The following is a 25,644-nucleotide window of genomic DNA, read 5'->3' on the forward strand; positions in this document are numbered from 1 at the left end:
TTTTAACTGGACAAACAGACAGTTATCAAAGGAGAAAGTAATTTCGCTAGCAATACACATCAGAAACAAAGCATTAGCAATAAAAATAATGATTAAAAATGATAAACGATAACCACACTGATAATTCCAAAAATTTCATAAAGTGAATCAGATGGCCAGTTATTGTTTATCATGTAGCTTTTGGAGTGTGTTGTGAATGTGGGAGCAAATAAGCAAAAATAATCAGGCACTTTCCAAGAGGTACAGAAGTATACAGAACAGCAGAATCTGCACATGTTTCAATACATGTTGTAATATTTTACTTGCATATAGTAGAATGTTTTGCAAAATTATAAAAAAATTACAATTTCAGTTAATTAAAACATTGAAATTCTCTAAATGTTGTGATGTACTTTACCCTGTATGGCAAACTGCAGCTCTTTTGCATCCAAAACAGCGGTTCTTTTATCCTGAGCCTTTTTTCCTACTCTGCGATGACTACGCCGTTTTCTTGTCTCTCCCCAAAGGTTTGAACCTCCATGAATACTTGGAATATTCAGAATGGCAATTCCTTCCAAGGAAATATTACTCAGGTCAAGTTGGGTTCCATCACACTGTGAATTAAGATAAAAAAGGGAAACAAGAATTTCAGTGTTAACCATTGCACCACAAAGCCACACATGATGAATACTGTATGTCTCAAGCTTCTACTATATTAATCATATTCTAAAATTCACAGAAGAGTGTTTTATTTACTGAATGCCTTAAAGGTCTCCACCAATGTAAATGCAGATTTTGGATAGTGTACTAGCCAACATCATGCATGTGAGTCTGAAGATCACCATCCAAGCTCTTGTGATACCACCCAGGGGGCACTGACCCTAGCAGTCCTGTCATGTTCTTCCTCCACAGTCTTGAAAAACCACCAAGTGAGAGCAACTGACCCCAACCCTACCAATCCCAGAGTTTCAAAGGATCGACTGCCTGGAAAGAGGTGTCATTTATTGCAGAGACGACCTGATGAAAAGAGTTCCAAGTCAGAAAACCCATTGGCAGAGCTGAAACGAGTAGACACTCGTCACTTCACTATGTGGAATTTTCTTTTGTCGTCTTTTCTCAAGCCATCAAGCATTGTTTTTGTTTTGTACCATAGTAGTAAACATTGGAGGGTTATATTGGCACCCCAGAATATTTCTGTTTTGTTGACCTTCACTAGGACAACCACACCAATATTAAGCACACACTCATACAAAGGCAAATTCTGGAGTCATCAGTCACACCAACACAGTGCAGATTATATAAGTAGAAGAAGATATAATAAATAAAAAGCTGTCAGGGCTTAAAACATTCTTCTTTGGTCCAGGCATCCCTTCTACTTTCTATTTTCTCTATTTGCATCAGGGGGTTGTGCACAGAATTTGTGGGGTACCTCTCTCTTCCCATCTTCCACTTCATCTCTTGTACTCTTTTACTTCTACTCTCTCTCCTAATTCCAAACCTATGTCTAATATCTATTCCTTCCTCCACAAAGTTTCCTTTAGAACCCTTACTTTCTAATCTAATGGACTTACAGACCTTTGTCCAAAACCTGCACTGTGTTTGAATATTGTTTTTCAAAACATCAGAAATTGTTCCACAAATCCCATTTAAATGTGTCCATAGGTTACATCCTACTGCCCAGAAATGCTACCTCATGTGTTCAGAACCAGAACCACTTTAAATTCTCTGCCCTCTTCAACTCCCTGGCACACTTCCCCATATGTTCTGGGACTACCTCCTGTTGCTGCCCTCTGGTGCTATGTGGCCAAACCCCTCTCCAGGATCTTCTCCTCCCCCGCCCCTTTTTACCCTCAAGTCCTTCTCCTTCTGGATCATTCTTTTTTCATCTCTTTCATCCCCCTTTCTTTCAACCAACAGAGGAGTCTTCTGACTGCTTCCATTGCAGCTAAGCCACTATTAGCTTCACATTAAAAACTGTCCTGGAATGGCTACAACAGTCAAAAGTCTTCTTTCTGTGTTGTCCTTCTTCAATTCTCTGTGTCCTTAATTAGCAAATCTTCTAGCTCTACTATACAAAATTGGCTTCATGTTGTGAACTTACTTATGAGCAGGTTGAGGGATTGTTCCATGGTGTGGTTTACCCTGTTTCACTCCTTTTAACCTCATGTTTTTTTCTTTAGCTGCAGGTTCCCCTGAGTAGGGTGTATCAGCTGGTTTTCTCATCAGCTATATATTCTGATTATCTTTTCTTTCTTTTGCAGTCTAAGGGCAGGATATGTGGGTGGGTACAGTGGAGTTTTGTTGTTTTGGGATGGGTGAAGATGTGTTGTCTCTTTTTAGTTTGCTTTTACATATTTCAAGTAAACTATTACTACAGCTATTTTTGATGTACTTCTTTTTCAATAATGTAAATATGATCACAAAAAACAGATAAAATAAAACATTTAACCTCTATACTTAAGCTTTAGTCAATAAACAGAAGAACACAAGTTCAACATAGTTAAAGTGAATATAACCACCCAGCATTAAAGAAGACTAATAGAACCATCCCAGATGGAAGAAATCATTTTTAATTAAACATCCATATTACTAACCGAGAATGCTAAACCGGATGGACGCAGGGACATCCGGCCATGGGCCGTAGCCGCAAAAAGACGTACTGCGCAGGCGCCCCAAGAAATGAGGCTCTGCGAGAGGCGGAAAAAAGGAGTCAGCACAGAAAAAAGGAGTCAAACGCAGGCGACGCACAGCGCCGCACGAAACCCATTGCACACGAAACTAGCACACAAAAAAAAAGAAGCCGCTCGCGCCCACCTGCAAGCCCCCACCCCCCCCCCTACAGGCACCGGACGGGACACACACAAAGAGGACGATTCAACAAGCCCCTGGCACACAAAAAACAAAGAACCCAAAACCACCCCATCCACCCTACAAGCAACGGACGGGACACACACAAAGAGGGGGATTCAACAAGCCCCTGGCACACAAAAAGAAAGAAGACGCTCGCGCCCCACCAATCCAGCCCTCCCCCCCCACCCCCCCCACCCCCCATACCCCCCCCCCCCCGCTCAGATGCCGCAAAAGCACACAGCGCCGCATGAATCCCATTGCACACGAAACAGGACCCACACAAACAGGAGGATTTAACAAGCTCCTAACGCACCAAAAAAAAGAAGCCGTGACCGCCACGCCAGGCCCATTAGAGACGAGACATGGCACACGAAACGTTCACAACAACGACGAATCAGACCCACAAACACACTAACATCAATAAGAAGTGACACCCAAAGCCCCATTTCTAAAGGAACCGTCCATATTAAACATACGTCATCTCAACACCTTCACACTAGGCAGCATAGGTGGATCTCCTTACAATAAAGCACTATTAACCGTTCAACTGCAGAAAAGGCTCCATATTAACAGTGAGTGCGATCCTCCTTATTACTTATCCATATTTCGCATGCTGAGGAACAAACAAGTCATGAATACACACTCACGGGTACAAAACGATTCGGCTCGGATAATGGGACCAAACACACGAACCCGCATGAAACAACAAAATACACGGCGGCGCATCTGCATTACATCCTACAATAGTTCATTTGATTTTGCATCTACCGGAGTAAATATCAGGTCACCAAAAGGCAATGACCCATACTGCTTTTGCGTATGTGGACAAATATTACATCGCATTGGAACAGTGCACCCTGAAACAAATCAAGAACGCAAATATGCACAAATCACGTCGGCACCTACAAAGCGCTTCTGAAACCGCGGAAGAAAAAATGTCTCGGCTCCAAAAACACATGTCACTCCTTATTCCAAATACCGGTCCCAATCACAGAAACATCGGTATCCACTATGACAATGCACAGTAACAATGCACGTGACATCCGTCTTGCCACACTATTAATTATAGATGAATGTACAATGGCATCCAGTCACTTACTCAACACCATTGATAAACTTCTACAAACGTTGATGAATAATAATATTCCCTTTGCGGGAAAGGTACTTTTATTAGGAGGAGATTTTAGACAGTGCTTAATTATTACTCCACTTACAATGCGCTCAGCTATTGTTCAGTCCACCTTAAAATACGCGGACAATTGGCATTGCGTTGATGAATAATAATATTCCCTTTGGAGTGAAGGTACTTTTATTAGGAGTAGATTTTAGACAGTGCTTACCTATTGCTCCACATGCCATACGCTCAGCTATTATTCAGTCCACCTTAAAATACACGACGACGTCATATAAACAACACGAGACCGAACTACAATACATATACAGGCACGAGACCTGATTGGTGATAATACGAAGAAACGAACAGTCCACATATTAACAGTGAGTTCGATCCTACTTATTACTTATCCATATTCCTAACGATAAAGATCAAACAAGTCATCAATTCATGATCACGGATACAAAACTAGACGGCTCGAGTAACGGGACCACAAACACGAACCCGCATCAAACAAAAAAATTCACCTCGGCACGCTTCTAAAACCGCGGAACAAAAAATGTTACGCGAACAATTGGCTTTGCTTTCTAAAGATACACTTGGTACAAAACATGCGATTTCCAGATCCCGAATATAACAATTGGTTATTACAACTAGAACATTGTACACTCACCAATACAGATGGACTTCACCCAGATATTATTACAATTCCTCAACCCTTCATCTGCGACGACTTACTTACGGAGATATTTGGAACAGCGGTCTCATTAGACCAAATGCCCCTTTTAACACAACGCACTATATTATGTCCAAAAAATATTAATGTTGATCACATTAATAACCAGGTCATTTCATTACTTCCTGGAGAGGCACGGCTCTTTCTAAGCTCTGACAAAGTTGACTCTGATGACGACAATGAACATCTAAATTTCCCCTTAGAATATTTGAACACTATTAACCCAGCCGGATTACCACAACACAATCTTAACCTTAAAAACGGAACAATAATCATGCTATTAAGAAACCTTAACACTAAACAGGGTTTATGCAATGGCACACGTTTAGTCGTCAACACCATGACACACAATGTTATTCAAGCAACAGTTCTTACAGGATCACATGCTAACAATACTGTTCTCATTCCTAGAATTGACCTTACGAGTTCTGACCTAGAATTACCTTTTACATTGAAACGCCGACACTTCCCCATTAAACCTGCATTTGCCATGACCATCAACAAATCACAAGGACAAACCATGGACAAGGTTGGCATCTACCTCTCTGAGCCCATTTTTGGACATGGACAACTTTATGTTGCCTTCTCACGTGTTCGACGTTCATCTGACGTTAAAGTTAAAGTTATAAATGCTCCATGCCAAGAAAGACTCATTCAAGGACAGGACACCATCTTTACTACTAATGTTGTGTACAAAGAAATATTCCAATAAACCATTACTCTGTGCCAAACACTGTATTTTTTGCTTTCTATATGCATCATCCACACCTGCACACTATTCTATATCTAATTCATACATCTCACTCTTTGTCATGCCCCAACGCCAGGGGTTGGCGAGCGAAGCGAGCAGGGGGCGGAGCCCCCTAGTGGTGTTAGAAACAAGGTTCCCAGTTTCTCCACAAAATTACAGTGTCCTCTATAAACAACATGACAATGAAAACAGCACAAAAATATTTCAAATATTTAAACAAGCTTAAAAAAAAAAAAAACATTGGAAAAACCAAAACGTACATTTTCTAAAATTTAATATGAGCTAGAAAAGGTTAATCAAAACAAAACAGGAAAAAAAAATAGTAAGCATATCATAACATGGCCACTGACAGGATCCTGTGTGCATTTACTATTTGTGGGGAGTCCTTTTTTATCTTTTTTTAATAATTTGGCCCTTTTTTTGTTTTTTGTTGTAAGGATATAAAACAAAGATATATTTAGTAAGGCAACTTCCAATATGTCCTGTATATCAGTCCTAATGTAAATGTCATGACTAGTTCTTAACACTAGAATTACCGAAGCCTACGAAAAAACTTGTATATCCGGCCCACCTTAAATCCCTTCGTAACTCTACGTCAGTGTCTTTTGTCCTGTAAATGTGCAGATAAAGACAAGCAGCAAGCAGCCTGCTACTCCATCCCCCCACCGCCACAGAACGTGCATAAAGTTCTCCCAGCTCTTGCCTTGATTTTCTGGGAGTGAAGTGCTGGAGTTTTATAGTGGAAATAATAGATCGTTATTTGGAACACATGCATTTCATGTGTGTTCCGTTTCTATAATAATCTGTGTAAACACATTGTTAAAACAGAAACATTTTTCATATTTTAGTAATAAATGATAAAATGTAGACATAAACAACCTTGCACATAGTCTAGGTATGACTAATTCATCCTGGATGGAGTAGAACATTTAATCAACAATCACATGAGACAAGATTAGGGCCTATATTTATCAAGTGTCTCAGAGTAAGAAAAATGTCCCAGCTGGCCCACAAATCTCGGAGTGATGCAAGTTTAGTCCTAGTCTTAGGAATGGGAGTGGAAGCATTTCATCAGTTTTCCTAAATTACAAAACCACTTCTAACTTCACCAGGGTTTAGAAGTGCATGTGAGCTGTCCTAACTAGCAACAACCTACCAGAAGATGGCGTTCAGGCAGAGATTGGCACAAACATTTGGGGAAATGCTGAACAACAATAAACTCATAAAAAGATATTAATTTAAGAGAGATGGAAAACAATTCGTAACAAATTTTGTAAGTTATTTGATCGTTCCATCTATGTGGAGAAGTCATGTCCTGTCAGCTGAAAGTAAAGTGTTTTAACATATCATGTAAAATGCAGTTTTTCAATATTGATGATTTGGGTATTTCAAAACTAAGTATTTCTCAGATTCTACACCAAAATTTTGACATCCCCAACAACACAAGTTAATATACAGATATATACATTTTCCCTCTGCTTCACATAAATTAATATTAAAACAAGCTGCATTTATGCATATCAGCATGATCATAAAGATTATTAACATAGTACAAACACACAGTGGTCATGGGTGCAAACTGTACTGTCGTAGCCAGCATATTACAGTACACTGAAAGTAAGCAGTGCTGGATGGGTGACTAACAGTGAAATGTCACACGGATAGGCTGAGCTTTGCATTCCATGAACCCTGGAACATTCCTGTTACATGTTACAAGTTTCAAGAAGGCCACAGGAGACTCCTGGGGCAGTGGATAAATAGAGTGTCACAGGAAATAAGCAGGGATTATGGAGGGGGCACACAGGGCCGCTGCTGGCCAAATGGGTGCCCTAAGCAGAAATTTACTTTTGTGCCCCCTCCCCCAAATATTACGGAAGTAAAAATAAAATAATAAAAAAAACACTTACTATAGGGGCCAAAATAGAACTTTATTCAAATAAAAGTAAATACATACATAAATTGTATCATTTATAAATTACAATTGTAGCTCTACAGCAAAAAATACAAACTAAAATTACACTTTAAATAAAACATTTATAATAAATAAAATAAAAAATAATAAACTGAAATAAAATCAACACTGTCATCTGCTGGAGCTTTCCAAAGTTCAAAATTTACAAAGGCACACTTCTGCTTTTTCTTGAGGCGAAGTCGTAAATGAGCTCTTCATATGATAAAGCCTTTGCTAATTCAGAGTTGATGCTGACAATTGCCAGACCACTCATGCGCTCTTGTGCCATAGATGAGCGCAAGTACGTTTTGATGAGCTTCATTTTAGAAAAACTTCGCTCAGCAGAGGCAACAGTTACAGGGAGCGTCACTGCTATGCGCAGAGCAATCCAGAGATTTGGGTACAACTCTTGTAGGTGGTTGTTCAATTATTATCATTTTTGGCCAAATAGGCAGCTGTAACAGAGGTGAGGGCGCGCGCGTCATCACGTGTGCTTAGCCTACTCTGCGTTCACCGTAAAATGCAATATATACGTTTATATTTTTGTTTATTTGTATATGTATATTATTAATATTAATTTATTATTATAATATATAAAAATGATTTTTTTGAGCAGCTGGGATGGTGCCCCCCTGGGAGTTGGTGCCCTACGCAGACTGCTTACTCTGCGTATAGGGAGCGGTGGTACTGGGGACACACACATTATGAGTCCCATTTTGCAGCTCGAATATAATGAAGTCATGACATTATTCATTATCATATGTGAACTCTCACTCCTAGCTGGAACTAGGTGTGGAATGCTTTGTGAATACTTCTTATGTCCTACTCTGAGGTACGTCAAATTCTTATCCTTTTAGTACAGTTCCTATGGGTAACTCTAAGACACTTGATAAATACAGACCTTGATCAATCGGATGTCTGATCATTTCTGTGCTCATGCCTACATCAATTAAAGTGCTGTCAAGATAGCTTACTTCACAGGTATATGTAAAGGACTGTAAAATTCATTACTGAAAACAAGAATGACCATTCTTCGGACATACATCTCCAACTAAGAATCTATTATAAAATCTCGTTCTTATGGAATTACTAGGGGGCTTTGCCCCCCCTGCTCGCTTTGCTCGACAAACCCTAATGCCCCCCCAACCAATATAGCCTGCACTATGCGCAAGCCAGTTCAGGTCTCTGCCGCTTGTGTATGTGGATTTCACTTTCACCAAACTACAAATCTTTTAATTCTTGCGGATATGCTTCTTCATTGAGAAGAAACACTACTTTTCCCTGATGGCAACACGAATTAGATGATCTACAAGTCTCCGAATTAAAGTTTAAATCCGAACACAATATTCAATCTCTTTGCACTGTTCCATTATTTCATCGAGTAATAATTTCCATTTATTTGTGCTAATGCGATTTTTACTATCATTTTTTGGTAACTTTCGAATTTTAGTACTTTCATCATCTCTAACCTGCTCTGCATGTGTAACATTTTTGAACCTCTTTACAATGTTCTACTTTGTCATCTACTCTGTCTTTTATTTCTGGCCCTAGGCGTGGTTAAATCTCTTTGCACAAAGTCTTGTCTTGCTGGACTTGAAAGTATCTCTCTCTGAAAAAGTCACGTCTCGTCCCAGGCTACAAAGTCTCATCTCGTCCCAGAAGTTTTTTATATAATAAAGAGATATTACTGCTCTCAGTAATACTGTCAGCAACAATTCTGAATGCTTTTGATTTTGAGTTTGTATTCAGAGGTTTGAGTGTATCACTCACTGTCTACAGGTGTGCTTATAGGTGTGCTTTCAAATACCGGCAGAACTTTAGTGAATGTGAAGTTTTAAAAAAATGCAATTGTTTATAATTAACTTATTACTTTCTACTTACACCACTCAAACATGCAACCGGCTCCCCACGCAATGGGGAGAAGAGTAAATAAAATGCAGAAGAGTAAATAAAACAAATAGAAGTGTAGCCAAAAAAGCACTAGTGATATACAAAATGACAGAAAAAATATGAAAACACATCCAAAAAAAAAACTACCCAAAAACATTTTGAAAGGTAAAATGTAAGATATGGCTAGTTTGTAACTAATGAATGACATTACAGATCATTCCATGGCATTTTATTTAATATTTATAATAAAATAAGGTGCTTTTTGACCAGAACTGGCCAAGAGTGTATGTATAACTGTAGAGACAGTGCTTCTAATACAGTAATTGTAAAAAAAAAAAAAAAAATTAGCATTCAATTAATATTTAAAAGCAAATGGTCATTGAAGAGTCAGAATTAATTTATAGTGTGGGAAGTGACCATCTTTTAAAATTTTACACTGAAAATAACAGGATATTTGGCATGAAACGGGGCAGAAATTCAATGAAGAAATCCATGCTTGGAGTTTCATCACATTAACTTAAAACATCAATCACACCTTCAAGTAAGATATGATTCTTGTTGTTACACTGTGCTTGAAATAACTCTTTGTTTATTATTTTACTTTTTAGTGCTTGAAGTAGGCTGGTACTTAACAGTACTCAACATCAGCACTTCTGTGTTTTGCAGTTTTAAATAACAGCTATTTGTTTTGGTTTTTTTTTTGCATATAGCTGGTACTCACCAGTATGCAGTACCAGCTCTTCTGCTTTTTACTCTTCGGAGTATGGTCACTTTTTCTTTCATTACTCTGTACTGTAATGCTACACACTGATATCTCCTTGGAATTTGTAATGATCCCAATGTGCTATCCAACCAAAAATTGCTCCATATATATGTAAGACCTTGGGGTTCTGCCTCTTCATTGTTTTTACTTCAACCACTGCTGTACAAAATTTAAAAAACAAATATGTGTCCATACAGCCATTCACCTGTCAATTTTATAAGACCTGCTGTATCCTGAGCAAGGTCACAGGGAAGCTTGAGCCTATCCCAGTAAGCATGGGGTGCAAAAGGCAGGAACATCCCCGGACCATCACAGGTACCAATAAAGCTAATAGGAAATGTACAGATGTGTGTTCAACTCTTTATTTCAACCTGTTTCAGATGCTCAGCTTACTGTATGACCTAAAACATTTTAATACGAACATTTCATTTATTTGCATTTTAAAAGTGATAAAATTATTCAGGCATTACCAGCCAGTAATATCATTCACATAAGTAAATACCATTGGAAAACACATCATACATTCAACACAATTTTTATGAATTTCAACATTGTAAGGACAGATTATTTAAAGTGTTAAAGAAGTAGTTATATCAAACACTATTAAAATATTGTAATAAATGCTGTAATCATGCACAATGTAGTTTGAACTATGTTTCATGTAATTGTTATTTTTTTATTACCATGCTGTTATGCATACAGGTAAAATTATTTCTAATTATTTCTAATTTTCCCCCATGGTTAAATGATACTTTATCAGGTGCAAAATCTTAGAATTTACAATTATGACATTTTGCAACAGCGGCAATGAGATATTCATTGCATTGTCTTTTTGTTTAACTGCATTCCAAAAATATTAATGTTAAGTTCATTGGTAACTCTAAACTTATGCCATACGAGTGAGCATGAATGTGTATTTCAATGTGCCCTGTGATGAGCATGTAACCCATCCAGAGTGGTTTCTATATTGTGCCCGACACTCCAAGATTATTCTTTGACACCACCATGACCCTGAGCTGAATTAAAATGGGTGGAAAATGTCATGGTATGTTTATATACTGTATGTACAGTATGAATGGCCTATGGCTTAAAAATGCTGTAATAACAAAGGTGCCTTACAGAGATATTATTAACTAAGGAATACAGTGATTACAGACAAGCAACACATAGCTTCCCTGTGAAAAGCATGAAGTATCTAATTTAATGCCTGCTACTTCAAGTTTTAGCCTTGATTATAGATACAAAAAATCAATTCAAATAGGACACTGCAGTCACTTGAATGCAAAATGAACATTGGTAGGTATCAGAGCAAAACCTTATCCGCTCATCTGTGTCGTTGAAATTGTAGAAAACATTAAAAAAAAAAAACAAAGGTACAACCAGGGTCAAAATTTTGGGTCCAGGAATAGTCTACAGTCTTCCCCTGATCAAATGAGGGAGGTGTGTAACTTTGGCAGAGATTGGTCCAGTGATGGGGATTTGTATACCAGACATTATATACAGTGTACAGCAGGGTTCCCAAACTCCGGTCCTGGAGGACCACCGTGGCTGCAGGTTTTCATCCTAACCCTTTTCTTAATTAGTGACCTGTTTTTGCAGCTAATTAACTTCTTTTCAATGAATTTTAATTGACTTGTTTTTTAAGATTTGTCATCGTTCCTCTGAATTCCTTTATTTCTTTCCTTAAATGACACCCATAACAGAAATGAAATTTGAAGTGAGTGAGCCAACAGAAGACCATGTAAGTCAGGGCCTCAAACTCCAACCAATCTAATTCCAACCAGTTGCTTAATTAGGCGCTGATTCTTATTGTTAATTAAACCCATTCTTTAATTCCATGGCTTGTTGATGCTCTCATTGTGCGATACAGTAGCATACATTTCTGAAATTGTTGATTTTCTTTTTTCTAAGGGCACTGTTAAAATGTTTTGTTGACCTGAGCAAATAAACATTCCTGAGACTTTCATCTTTCTTTATTTTCAGATACTGTATGATTGACACCATTTGCTGGTCATGTTTTGGCTCATAGTTCCATAGGTGCCATCAGGAGGCGCTGAAGGGATTTGCAGTCCTTACTTTTCAGGACCTCCACCAGACCAAGAAGTGCTTTTTTCAGGCTATCCCTGGCACCAGAAGTGCTCCTGGGTCTGCCATAAAAGGAAGCCACCTGGCCTTCTCCAGTAAATAAGAACTTGGAGAAAGGAGAGCAACAGTCGCTAGAGGGAGGTGGACGAATAAAGAAATTAGTACAAGGAAAGGAAGAATTGTGTCAGACTTGTGTATCATTTGAATGACCTGGAAAGGTATCTTGGTTAATAAATCACTTTATTTGAACCCGGGACTTGTGTCTATGCTTTTGTGTTTGGGGTTTGAAGTCCTAGAGCGCTTCTTGTCATTCACTATATACAGTATATAGTCTTGCATTACCTGTATGGTCCTCTATTCTGGTCTAGACACTCAATACTATTTGAAGCCATGATTATTTGGTTCAAAAAACTGATTGACATATACAAATAGCACAACAACTCATCAACATAACAAACGTATTTATTCTTTCTATTGAATTAGTAAAAGATGAATTACATAGTATTTGACTATAAATAATCATTACACTTGCATTTTACTTGAGCTATGATTAAGCACCTTTATTTTTTCTAGATGACATCAACTGCATGTATACAGAACTAAAAGCAGAAGTAAAAAAAGCTGCAGTTATCTTTTCACAGAACAAACCAATTATGCCATTTGATAGGGAAAAAAGAACATAGTGAAGGTTTCAACTTGTTACTTCTGGCAGCAACGAGATATTCTATTGTTCTCTAAATCCTTATTGGGATAAAAAAAACACAATGTGAAATGCTGCAAGACAAGCACACATTAAGTAGCAAAATTATTCTGAAATGACAGCCCTATCATACTGATCCCAAAAATAGATGGCAGATACTCATTTAGAACTGACAAACCATTGACCATTTATAACACTTTGTTTCACTGTTAATGAAGGCATTCAAATTTCCCAGATAATTTCTCTAATTGCATGTATTATTGTGCATTTTAACATATATTCTGAGGATGTGTCAAACACAGAAAGAAATTAGTTTCATAATTAAAAATAATCTTATGTAAATACACTGCAGGTCTCAATGAATCAAACACACACTGGGTGTCAGGCCTCCCACTGTCCTCAAGTAGAATTTATTGGTTGGATAATTAGATGGTACATATTTTTAACCTTATTTGCATGCATATTATATCTCTTGCAGACTGACAAGCAGCAGTAACAACAAAAGTCAGATTACCATGGGGAATTCCCACAAAGAAGCATTTATTCCTTATAATTTACAGCCTAAATTAAAATAATTTGATCTTTGACAAGCAAGAAATGTCAAACAGAAGGGGGTCCTCTACAAGTCATGACCTGCAGCTCTGAAATCTGCCTAATTTATGTCATCCACATCTTGATTCATATTTAAACAAGTTACAGTTTAAATAAATTATAAATATTCAATCTAATAGCTTTGGTATACCCCTGCTGTTAATTAATGGGGGTCTCAGGTCTTCTGCACAAACAGTAGATATTAAAGAGGGGTGTATTGTGGAATGGATGAGATGGGGCTTGGATCCATTATCACTCAATATTAAACACAGCATGCAGCTCTGTGAATTAATTATCTGAACAATCCTTTCTACATCTTAAAAATACCTAGCCTTTAAGATGTATAAAATTAAGCTTTTTTATGGAGAATTAAGTTTTCAGGCATCCAATTTACTTTGCTTCATTACACAAGTTGAATGGACATATCACGCAGGTAATGTATAAATGCCAACATAATTACATAGTTGTGCTAAAAAAGAATGGTAGGTCTTCACTTATTGCATGGTAGACAGTCACGGACCTCCGTAAAAGTTGTTGAACAATATATCCTCAGTAAAAAGTAGCAATTATGCCTGTGTCAGTATTTGTCTTCTTCAAAGAATGTTTTTGTGTAATTTTAGCTAAGAATGGATTGGCTATGTTTGGATATCCACTAAATAATCTAATTCTGTAAATGGTGTGAGAAAATATGCAGTCTGATTAAAGTGTTTTTAATTGAATGCCACGATTTCAAATTGGAAATCTTTTGTCCTCCAGTAAAACGGCCTTTGAGATACAGTAACTTTATTGCTGCCTCCATTTTTTACAGTCTGATTGTACAGTATAATTAACTACTGTAAACATAACACAAACAATTGCTTTTACTTTTTTTAAATAAATAGAAATTCAATAAACCTATACTATTATTACAGAATTGGTCTATATTTATTTAGAGTATGAATTTATATCATTAATTATTGTAACATAGTTATTTAATATGTTTTCATAATTTACCATAGTTTACATTTAACCATCACTCACCTTTACTAGCTTTTATATGGGTAAATGTGTAACATTAAAAATTAAATGAAAATGAGATATTCCCAAACACTAACAATACAGCAAACATTAATGGATAACTATAAGCAACTATTAATAGTCTGCATTTTATAAAACATAATATAAAACTCCTGAAAGAAATGCTTCACTCAAAAATTATATTTTTTCTTATGTTACTTACCCCAAGTAATGTGTAGTTGTGGCCAAGAAAAAAATTTAGTCTCATGTTTTTGTGAGAGAAAACAGTTTATGATATAATAGAAGGTAATGTTGACCCAGTCTGTTCAATGGCAAACATTGTAAAAAACGTCCACGAAAAAGCTTTAAAATTCTGACATAAATTGTGTCACATAATCCACAAGTCCATTATCCATACTCAAAACATGCAAAATGCATGCATTATTTGATAAAATATTATTATTACTTACTTATGGAAAACCTAGTGTACAAGATAAACAGGAACAATGAATTCCAATAATTTTGTGCATTTGAATTGAAGAAATGATTCTTGACCAATGAATGGGGGGGGGGGGGGCATGTCTTCAATTCACACAGAAAGCCATCTGGCCCTCTTTCACCTGCATTCCACAAAGACACTAAATTGAGGAACTATTCTGTGACTTTCATTTGATAACCAGAAGTGTTCAATAAAGATAAACTGACATGTTGGATAATTAAAGAGGTCCCAAAAGGACATCCATCTTTGGCTTGCACAGCTCTTGCTTACTCTAATAGACACATGAAGGTATGGTCCTGAAAGTAGATTCTAATATAATCCACAGAGGCTACATCTTCTCTTAGAAACTAGACCCATGCTTGTCTTTGGAGCTAGAAAGCTGATCCACACTCGTTGTAGCTTCGAACCTCACCCATGCATCTTTTAGTGGAAATTATTCTCTTTGGACCTGGGGTGGGCTATTCTCCTTAGAGCTCTTGGAACAGAACACTCTAAAATCCCTGTAAGTGACCTAACAGAGTGACTATATCTAATATCAAATATTCCATGATTGCACTCTGTGCCAAGTCACTTATGCTGGACAGGAAGATTTAATTCAAAAAATGAAGTATGAAGTCTTATCTGAAAGAGTCATGTTTTTCCCTATGAAGTTGTAGAGAATATGGCAAAAAGAGCTGAGGAAGATAGTGGTACCCCAAAGTCGCAACAAAAGACCATATGGCAAAGACAACATGAGTATGGCTACACAAGCAGTTTCTTCACTTGAATCTTCAGAGATGACACACAAGTCACCACAGCATCAAAGAACTTAAAGGCTTAGTATCATAAAATGTTTTCCCAATGTCAATATAAATTAGAACTGAAAGTAGCTAGTAAATAGCTAGCAAAAGACCCGATTTTTCAGGTTTCATCTTTACTGTGCAACAAGCTTATAAATAACTGTTACAAGGTTTTAACTAATTTAGAAACACATGCCCGATTTCCTGGATGCATTTCGATTTGCATTTAGAGCCAACCGGTCTGTGAAAGATGCAGTGAAATTGGATTTAGCTTTCTTTGCCAACACCTTGATAAGGGAAGGGGTTAGATAGATAGATAGATAGATAGATAGATAGATAGATAGATAGATAGATAGATAGATAGATAGATAGATAGATAGATAGATAGATAGATAGATAGATAGATAGATAGATGTGAAAGGCACTATATGATAGATAGATAGATAGATAGATAGATAGATAGATAGATAGATAGATAGATAGATAGATAGATAGATAGATAGATAGATAGATAGATGTGAAAGGCACTATATGATAGATAGATAGATAGATAGATAGATAGATAGATAGATAGATAGATAGATAGATAGATAGATAGATAGATAGATATCTATCTATCTATCTATCTATCTATCTATCTAGATAGATAGATAGATAAAGTGACTTGAATCGCACATAATTATAAGTTACAATTTTACAGTTCAGGATGTCAGTCACTGGCACACATGGCTTCATTGTCTCTTTTATGTTTGAACCCATAACCCTTAGTACTGGTGCACCCAAGGCTGAGTACTTTCCCTACTACTCTTCTCTTCTCACTATATAAAAATGACTGTACCTCTGGTGAGTTGTCAGTCAAACATCTTAAATTTGCAGATGGCATCACACTAATAAGTCTCATTTCAAACAATGATGAGTCCATATATATACAAGAGGCAAACATCTGATAGATTTGTGTAGCCATAATTATTTGAACCTTAACATTCAAAAAACACATGCTCACCTACCATTTGCTTTAAACATCATAGTCGTTTGGATGGCAGAGTCATTTAAATTTCTGTACAGTCACAAAACCTTAAATGTGACAAAACCATCACATATACAAGTATCACTAAGAACACCTATCAGAGAATGTTCATTTTGTGCCAGCTGAAACAACTCAATCTCCCTTAGCAGTATTGATTGAGTTCTACACAGTCATCAGTGAGTCCATCACTTACCACTTATTTAAGTCCTATATGAGTCCAGGGTAAAGAAGCATGTCACAAAGATCATTGCTGATCCAAATTATCCAGGACACCCCCTATTCCATAGACTTACATCTGACAAAAACCTTATAGGGTTGAAAGCTAAAATAACACTTAGTTTTTTCATGTTCATTTATTCTGACTAACCAGGTTTGAGGTTCTACTCAGTATCTATGTATACTGGCACACCTTACACTTTTTTCATATTTTATTTTGTCTTTTGTATTTTGTTTTGTCCTTGTATGTTGCATCAGTGCTACCTGGCCAATAAAGTGAATTCTGATTCCTATTCTGAAACAAGCCCTCAGTCACAGTCTAACAGTTTGGTTCTCTTTAACACATGCCTGTGCTTTAGAACAATCTATCTATCTATCTATCTATCTATCTATCTATCTATCTATCTATCTATCTATCTATCTATCTATCTATCTATCTATCTATCTATCTATCTATCTATCTATCTATCTATCTATCTATCTATCTATTTTGACAGACAAACTTGCATCCTAGCTGGTATGGACACTGCTCTCTTACCTGTCCAGGAGGCCTTGGTAATGTAAGGTGAGTGAGGGAGCAATAATATCTCCTTTCCATGCCAGGACCTGGAGGAGGTGCAAGGATGCTACAGTGTGAGTGGCACCCTAACAACCACTGAGTGACATCTGGGATGCTCTCAGGAATTGGGGAGATCAGCACAGTGGTCAACTGCCTTGTATGGGTAGAGCATCCCCCAGTGCACTAGAATGCAGCATCCCATTGGGCAAGCCCCAGTATGGACACCCAGAGGTCAGCATGGAAGTTGTGGTCCAGCGGATTTGGAGTCAGGTGTGGAGGAAGGACAGAGCTCAGCTGGAAGGGGTGGAGGTGGAGAAAAAGAATAGAAAGAGTTGTGCTGTATTTTGAACTAAGGAACCCTGAAGCTGTTATTTAAATTAAAAGCAATTTAGTTGAACTAGGACTGTTGTGGTACAATTGTGTCTAGGGGAGTTTGGAGCTCATTGGCACCCCCTACAGGACACACTATCTATCTATCTATCTATCTATCTATCTATCTATCTATCTATCTATCTATCTATCTATCTATCTATCTATCTAAATGACTTAGGTCACTGGTATTTTTTTGCTTTGTTCTTTTACCTTTTTTGTCCCATATTTTGCTTACATAGAACTAGCTAAGCCTATAAGCATGCATGATGCATGCTGATTCTAGAGTCATGTATTTCAGAGGCGTCAGCAAATTCCAAAGAATTACCCAGGGCCTACTGTTTTGAAGGTGCTGGTGTTCCAGTAATCTAAACCACCGCTGGCTTTCAGTTTCAGGATTAACCAAATACTTCCTAGTGAACTATGTTCTGACTAAAAACATTTCTGACTTTTCCACTAATTTACTTTGCATTGGTGCATGCATGAATAAAAATTGTAAAACTTTTATTCAAAACCACTAACAAATAAAACTACTCTATGTAAGACCACCTACTACTACAGTAAACGAAACTGTGAAAATAATATTGAAATAAAAAATAACTAGTGTACAAAGCAAGCAGCTGAATGCACCCTATAACGTGTCATTAAATGAAAGCAGAAAATAAAATGGAATTTCAAATGATTAAAAAATCATTCACTGTTAAACACTTATATCAGGCTGAGAAAAAGTGGAATTGTTATTTTAGAAAAACTACTGACTACTAACCGACCATGTAATAGTGAGCTGCACTTTTTGCCAATAGCAGCTAATTTCACTTAATGCAAATGAAATCTTTTATACTGACATTCACTTCAGTGTACGCATATGCATTATACATTTACTTGCACAGAGGTCGCTCTACACGAATACATACTGTATGTTGTGGCACAATGCAAGACGCAATATGAATAATGTTCACCATTCAGTAGTTAAGCTAACATGTAATTAACATGTATTCATATGTAGTGTGTATTATTTGACTGTGATGAGTACACACTTATAATTCTCACTTACACATACAGTATGCATTTCATCTCCTTTTGTAAAAGGTGTGAGTAGACAGGAACACTGTGATGTTTGTAGAACTTTATTGAAGTTCCTGTCATTTTTCAATGCATATATTTGGTTTTCTGTTAGGCATTTGTATTGGTTTCTAGCTTTCTCTGTCCATCTGGTTCCTGATGTCTTTAGTCTCAAGAGCTAATAACCTCATTTATCTTATAACTCTGCATTTTTTAAAGCATACTGCACAGCAGTACTCTGGTACTTTGATTGGTGAAATTGAGGAAGAGATACATATAGCTTATTCCAAAACTAAACAGAAAGATTGAATAGAATAAAAAAAAACATCTCTTTTGGCAAAAATGAAGATCCAACAGACTGAAAGGAAAAATGTATTTTTTAGCTCATGGAGCCAGGGATATCATACATCGACATATATGTGCATAAACAAAAATGATGCCTGCTATATGGTAGTATGCAATCAGCACCTACTGAAGTCATCAACACACAATCATGTGAAAACCAAACATAAAGCAAAGGAAAAAAGCTATAAGAAATTCAAAGAACACCTTATAAAATATATTTAAACACCCCTGATTCTGACACACCCCTTGACTCCATATACGTTTTAAGGAATATTCAGGGTTCTGTTGCTGATTCTGGTCTGTCTCTGAAGCACTTTTAGTTTCAACGTAAATCAGCCTCTGTGTCAAGTCCTGAAGCTAGCATTATTATATTCTATTACCAAACTCAGTTTGAATATTTCTGTTAGATTATGCATTTTGTGTACTGTTCTGACTGTTTAGATTTGCTAATATGCACATACAATGCATTATTTTAATTTGTCCCTTAATTGACACTAAATTTCAAATACACTGCAATTTAGGTACAATAGTAAAAATCAAACAGCAATTGAAACTAATTTTAATAATGATATATTTCGATGAAATATAATTTTACTTAAATAATACATCAGTAGGGGTGGCACGGTGGCGCAGTGGTAGCGCTGCTGCCTCGCAGTTGGGAGACCTGTGGACCTGGGTTCGCTTCCCAGGTCCTCTCTGCGTGGAGTTTCATGTTCTCCCCGTGTCTGCGTGGGTTTCCTCCGGGCGCTCCGGTTTCCTCCCACAGTCCAAAGACATGCCGGTTAGGTGGATTGGCGATTCTAAATTGGCCCTAGTGTGTGCTTGGTGTGTGGGTGTGTTTGTGTGTGTCCTGCGGTGGGTTGGCACCCTGCCCAGGATTGGTTCCTGCCTTGTGCCCTGTGTTGGCTGGGATTGGCTCCATCAGACCCCCGTGACTCTGTGTTCAGATTCAGCGGGTTGGAAAATGGATGGATGGATACATCAGTAAAGTTATCCATTCCTTCATTTTCTAAACATGCTTCATCAGATTGCAAGGTTGGGTCACAAACATAGCAGCACCATTCACAAGTCAGAAACCAAGCCTGGACAGGACACAAGTCCTTTGCAGGCACGTGGATAGACACTATCACTCTCACTTACATAAAATCAGTTACCTAAGGAAAAAAACAAAGCTTTATGCTATTGACAGATACATAAATGAAAATTCATGAGACCAGCTGCATTTGTTGCTTGAGAACAGATTTCTATGCTTGCACAATCAGGGTATCTCCAAGGGCAGCTAAGGCTGTTTCTACAAACTACAAACAGCAGTGCAAATGTAGATGGCAGATAGAGAAAAGGTGGTTTCTGTCAGCTCCTGGGATCTCACTGATGCAAGAAAGGCTGCCAAGGTTGATAGAGATCAGACTCGGAGTGCCCAGTAGTGCTGTGTGGCTAATGAGAGGTGCTAAGAGTTGAACAGATAGGTTAAAAGAAGCTGCTGAAAAGACAAGAGTAGATGGAGAGAGACAATGTGCTAAAAAAAAACAAACAATGCAGCTGCAGATGAAAATAACAAAAAGATGTTGAACAGGATTGCAAGAGACTTATCAAACACATGATCAGCAAAAATGTCCAAATTATAAATGAATAAATAAAGGAGATTTAGGAACGAATAAAGAAGGCAAAAATGAAATACAAATGCAGCACCTATCCTTCTGGGAGGTACAGAACTGAATTTGCTTTTTGATTTCAGGCAAAAGGCAGCACTACAGATGTGTTAGAAATAGTTGTTTTTAACAAAAAAATAGCAAATCACAGACACCAGAACTAAAAAAGGCAACTACAGTATAGCTACTACTAAGTCCCTTTGTTTTTATTTGTGAGTAAAGTTTTAAATGGTGTCCGGTTGAAGAAGCTGAGGGCTCATGTTACACAGTTGCCATGAAGAAACCGGATGAGTTTTGAAATGCCAGTTGCCAATCTCATCTTATTGCTGCATATTAAATTAAAAAAAAAAGTTTGTACTATCAAATGCAATACCTTGATTGTAGACTTAAAAAAATCTTATTTTGGAATGTAATGAAGCATTATAGCTTTCTTTATCCATGTAAATAAATCTTCAGGGCATGGTACCAAACATTCTACAGCTTTGTCAAGTTTGGTAGTAGTAATGCTGTTGCCTTTGAAATTGTTACTAAATTTAAGCTTAGTTTCCTTTTTTGCTTGCTTTATTACTGCCATGAACTTTGCTACAAAAATGGCAATGGTTAATATAACATTTTTGATATTAAATGAGATATTGAAAGATAACTTTGCCAATGATATTGTGCGCTCAGATACATCTCACTGGCAAAGGATCCTGAGACCTATGAATTAAAGGTGAGACTGACTGTAAGCAGGGCTAAGAATAAATTGATGCCAGGTACTATAGAACAAAACTCACAAGTCACATTGGTCAGTGTAAAAAGTAAAAGATATCAAATATTTATCATACCATGGGAGATGCATATCGAAAAATTATGGTACAGAAATTAAGGCAAAAGTTAAAATCAGCATGGATGTTTCCATCTTCCTTTGTTTTTTGCACAACACAGTCATTATAACGATCAAACTGTGCTTTTATAATCGTATTACCTAGGGCACTTTAGGCTTCTGAAACATGGAAAAAAATGTCTACCATCACAGGTCAATTGGAGGCCTTTCAATAGCAATGTCTTACATCAATTTAACTTGCGTTATAGTTTTACCATATTTCAAATGATGAAATGTTAAATAGAGGGATTGCAAAGAGGCTCCATGACAGAGTGCAGGTTGTGATGTTGGTGGGATGGACATGTTAGAAGAAGATGCAGAGAATGTCTGGCTAAAGGTAACTAGCAGCCGGTGTCAAAGCAAAATGCCACAAAAAAGACTTAAAGGATGCTGATTATCTTTGGAGGAGAAACCTTGCTGACCAACAAACCAGCACAAAATGGAAACAATACATCCTGTATAGTTATTTATTTGTTGATTATTACCTTAAGAAATACAATTAATTATAATTATTTTTGCACTATACCCACAAACATGGTTAAATTCATTGGTATGTGATGTTGCAGTACCTATTGTATTCTATAAAATAATAACTGGAGCCGTGATTCAGATTATCAGCCCTTCTGAATAATTTTGGAACATCCAGTTTTTGTTGTTCTCTTTCACAACCTGTGAGCAAATTTCTTTCTATTCTCATCTTTAGATAAATTGTTGATATTTGTTTTGTTTCAATTTTGTGGTAGCTTCATATCCATCTATTTTACAAAGTCAGTTGAATACTCAACTACTGCGGGCTCATCTTTGGACTACCATCTTATTTTTTTCGTTCAGGTTACTGTTGTTTTTATTCCACTACTTCCTGCATCCATTAAATCTTCATGTTAATGTTTTATTACAGTGGCACCATTCATTTCATATAAATGCCTATCCATCTTACCAGCTTATCCCTTTCAGGAATGTAAAGAGATTGTAGCTATCCTGGCACCACTTAGCGTAAAGTGGGAGCTAACCCTGAAAAGACCACCAACCTATTCCACACCATACTCATCATACAATTTGAACTGACAGTATGACTTAATATAATGGGAGTAGCCTCTCATGAAGAAATGACATCACAGTGGTTATCTGAATCTGAAGTTCAAGAGATGTAAGACAACATAACTGTTGATTTTTTCACTCATTAAAGTAACAACAACATAATTGATTGGTAATTTAAAAAATACTTGAAATCACCTAGCAGTGAACTTGTAAAATAAGATATATTTTTGAGTTACACACAATAATAAATAATCCCTGACATGGTAATGTCTAATATATTATATTAGTATGAAATAAAATATGAAAATATTTGCAATAATTACCTCAACTTCCAAGAATTCATTAAGTTTCTTGCAGGTAGCTGAAAATGTCTCAGATGTACCAAATTCAAAGTACCAAAACTTGTTTTTCATTCTGGAAAATATAACAAAGGGTATTTAGCCAGTCCAGACCAGATTGTGCAACCTTATAAGAATATAACATTATGTTCAAATTTGTTTTTCTACCAGATTAAACTGAAGAAAATGTGTCACACACTAAACTACTATTACATAAAATAGCATTGTACCCGTGGAACATAGCAAAAACTAACCTCCTTTGGAAAATTCAGATTGAATGACACTGTAGTTTATTTTGGGTTCAAAATGCATGCAGTTTTTTATTTATTTTTTTAAATATTTACAATTTCATAGGTTTTCATACCCGTTTTGTTTCTAACAGTGCCACAGTTCACTGTTTTCTTTTGCACGAAAGCCCAACTCATAGTATAAAATTCTGAAACCCGCTCAATCCAATTCAGGTTTGTGGTTGGTGGTGAAGGGCCTATTATGGCAGCATCGAGGACAAGGAGGAAGTAATCCTGCTTACAGCATCAGTCCACTGAAGAGCACACTCATGTTTGCCTGTGACATACTGTACGGTTTTCAAGATTGTAACTTTACTGGCAGATTAAAATAAATATTTTGTATATCAAATACAGGAGATCTGGGGAATAAAAATTCTCACGTGTCACATAGTTCCTTTAGTTTGGAAAATGTACTCGATCAAATTTAAGAAAAAAGAGTGGATTAAGAAAATTAATGTTTAGATACAGCTTCATAATTATAAGTATTAAAAACATATTTTCCAGACTGTATTCCAGTCACAAATAAATCTAGAAATATTATACATGCAATTGTTAGTAATAGTAGTAGACTACTAAACAGTGCTCAGTCTGTATGTAAAATGTGGTATTTTTATTAGTATGATGTGCATTTTTTAAATAATTTACAAATAAAAATAAAACTGTTTAGGTGACAAGGTAATTTGGTATGCAACGTGTATCCCATAGTTGTGGTAAAAGAGGAAAGTTGTGTGAAAATGGACATCGGTGACTGAGGTTACTGCTGAATCGGTTTTTGGAAGCAATTGTAATCTTTTCCCCAAAGTTGTGGTTTCAACTTGGGATTCATGTGGTGACTTTATATTCATGACCAGACTACATTGTCAGTTCATTTGAGCATGTTGCATGATACAGTTAAGAGGAAAATTTAAAAATAAAAACTCATAATTCAGCATTGGGATAAGACAGTAGTGTTCAGAGGGAATTTATTTATTATGGGATACGGTAAAAATCTTGTACACCCCCTTAAGTAAGACTCCAGTCAGCAATGAGATGTCACATCAAAATGTTTGTTGCCAGGTTATCCTAACAAATAAAATACTTCAAATTTTACTTCACCCATTCAGTTTGGTCCACTTTAAATCAATTTTCATTCAAGAACAAAAATATTTCCAGAAGAAAGTGATTAACTATGGCCTATTCTCACTTAGAATTTTTGTAAACAAATAGTACCTACAGTATATCAATGAACTTGGCAATCAAATTGCAGCCATAAAAAATCAATTGACTACTTTGAAATATTTAGGTAAAATTCCTAAAAGAAGCAAATTGTTATAAGTAAATAAAATTACGGCTCCTGAAGTGAACATTGTAACAGACCATTGCTGTTGTTAGAATGTCTGCCATATTCTGAAAAATTCAAGCATATACTATAGCAGTAGAGTGTTGTACAGTGTTAGCCATAGATTGATACAGGAGAAAGTAGGGTGAAATGACACCTTTTATTGGTTAACTAAATAGATTACAAATGCAAGCTTTCGAGGCAGCTAAGGCACTTTGCCTGATGAAGGGGCCTTAGCTGCCTCAAACACTTGCATTTGTAATCTATTTAGTTAGCCAATAAAAGGTGTCATTTCACTGTGCGTTCTCCTATAAGCATATACTATGTAAGATTATCACACATATATAACCACTAAAAGTATTGCTTTACCAGTTCTAGCATGTTTAGATAATAGTACAAATAATGAACAGAAGGATAATGATTAATGGGTTGATTTTTTTAACACCGAGTCTTGCACACAGCATATCATTTGCCAAAAGCACTTCTTTTTGTTGTAGATAAATGTTGGTTCATTTCTTTATTTGCATAACAAATCCCACACATATAGAGCTTTAATACAATAGGTTTGTTACAGTTAGTGCACAGGTTGGGTAAGTATCTTTTTTAAGTTTGCAGAGTAATCCAGAAATTAGGACTGAAATAGCAACCTTGTGGTATAAAGTAGAGACCAAGTGAAAATTGGTTTGACTAAAAGGTCAAAACATGCTAAATGCCACTCATTGGATGGACAAGCTGAACATTTTGGCATTCACTTTAACATGGAAATGCTCAATAGACTGATATTGATTCAACAGAATTGGTCTGCCATATATCAGAATGCAAATGACAGAAAGAACAATGCTAAATAACCTTCTGTTTTAAACTATATCTTCCATTAGTGTACATGA

At 36.6% G+C, this 25,644-nt stretch overlaps 1 protein-coding gene across 1 annotated transcript in view; it reads right to left on the reverse strand.

Moving 5' to 3' along the window:
• Positions 1-25,644, reverse strand: part of dgkb (diacylglycerol kinase, beta) — a 696,992-nt gene that overhangs the window by 151,359 nt on the left and 519,989 nt on the right. Inside the window, exons 21-22 of the mRNA XM_028817172.2 lie at positions 23,138-23,228; positions 398-593 (exon numbers count right to left, since the gene is read on the reverse strand). Coding sequence (XP_028673005.1) covers positions 398-593; positions 23,138-23,228 — 287 coding nt within the window. The remainder of the gene's footprint in view (positions 1-397; positions 594-23,137; positions 23,229-25,644) is intronic.

The sequence above is a fragment of the Erpetoichthys calabaricus genome, chromosome 13, assembly GCF_900747795.2.
Source record: "Erpetoichthys calabaricus chromosome 13, fErpCal1.3, whole genome shotgun sequence".
In the NCBI taxonomy this organism is placed as follows: Eukaryota; Metazoa; Chordata; class Cladistia; order Polypteriformes; family Polypteridae; genus Erpetoichthys; species Erpetoichthys calabaricus.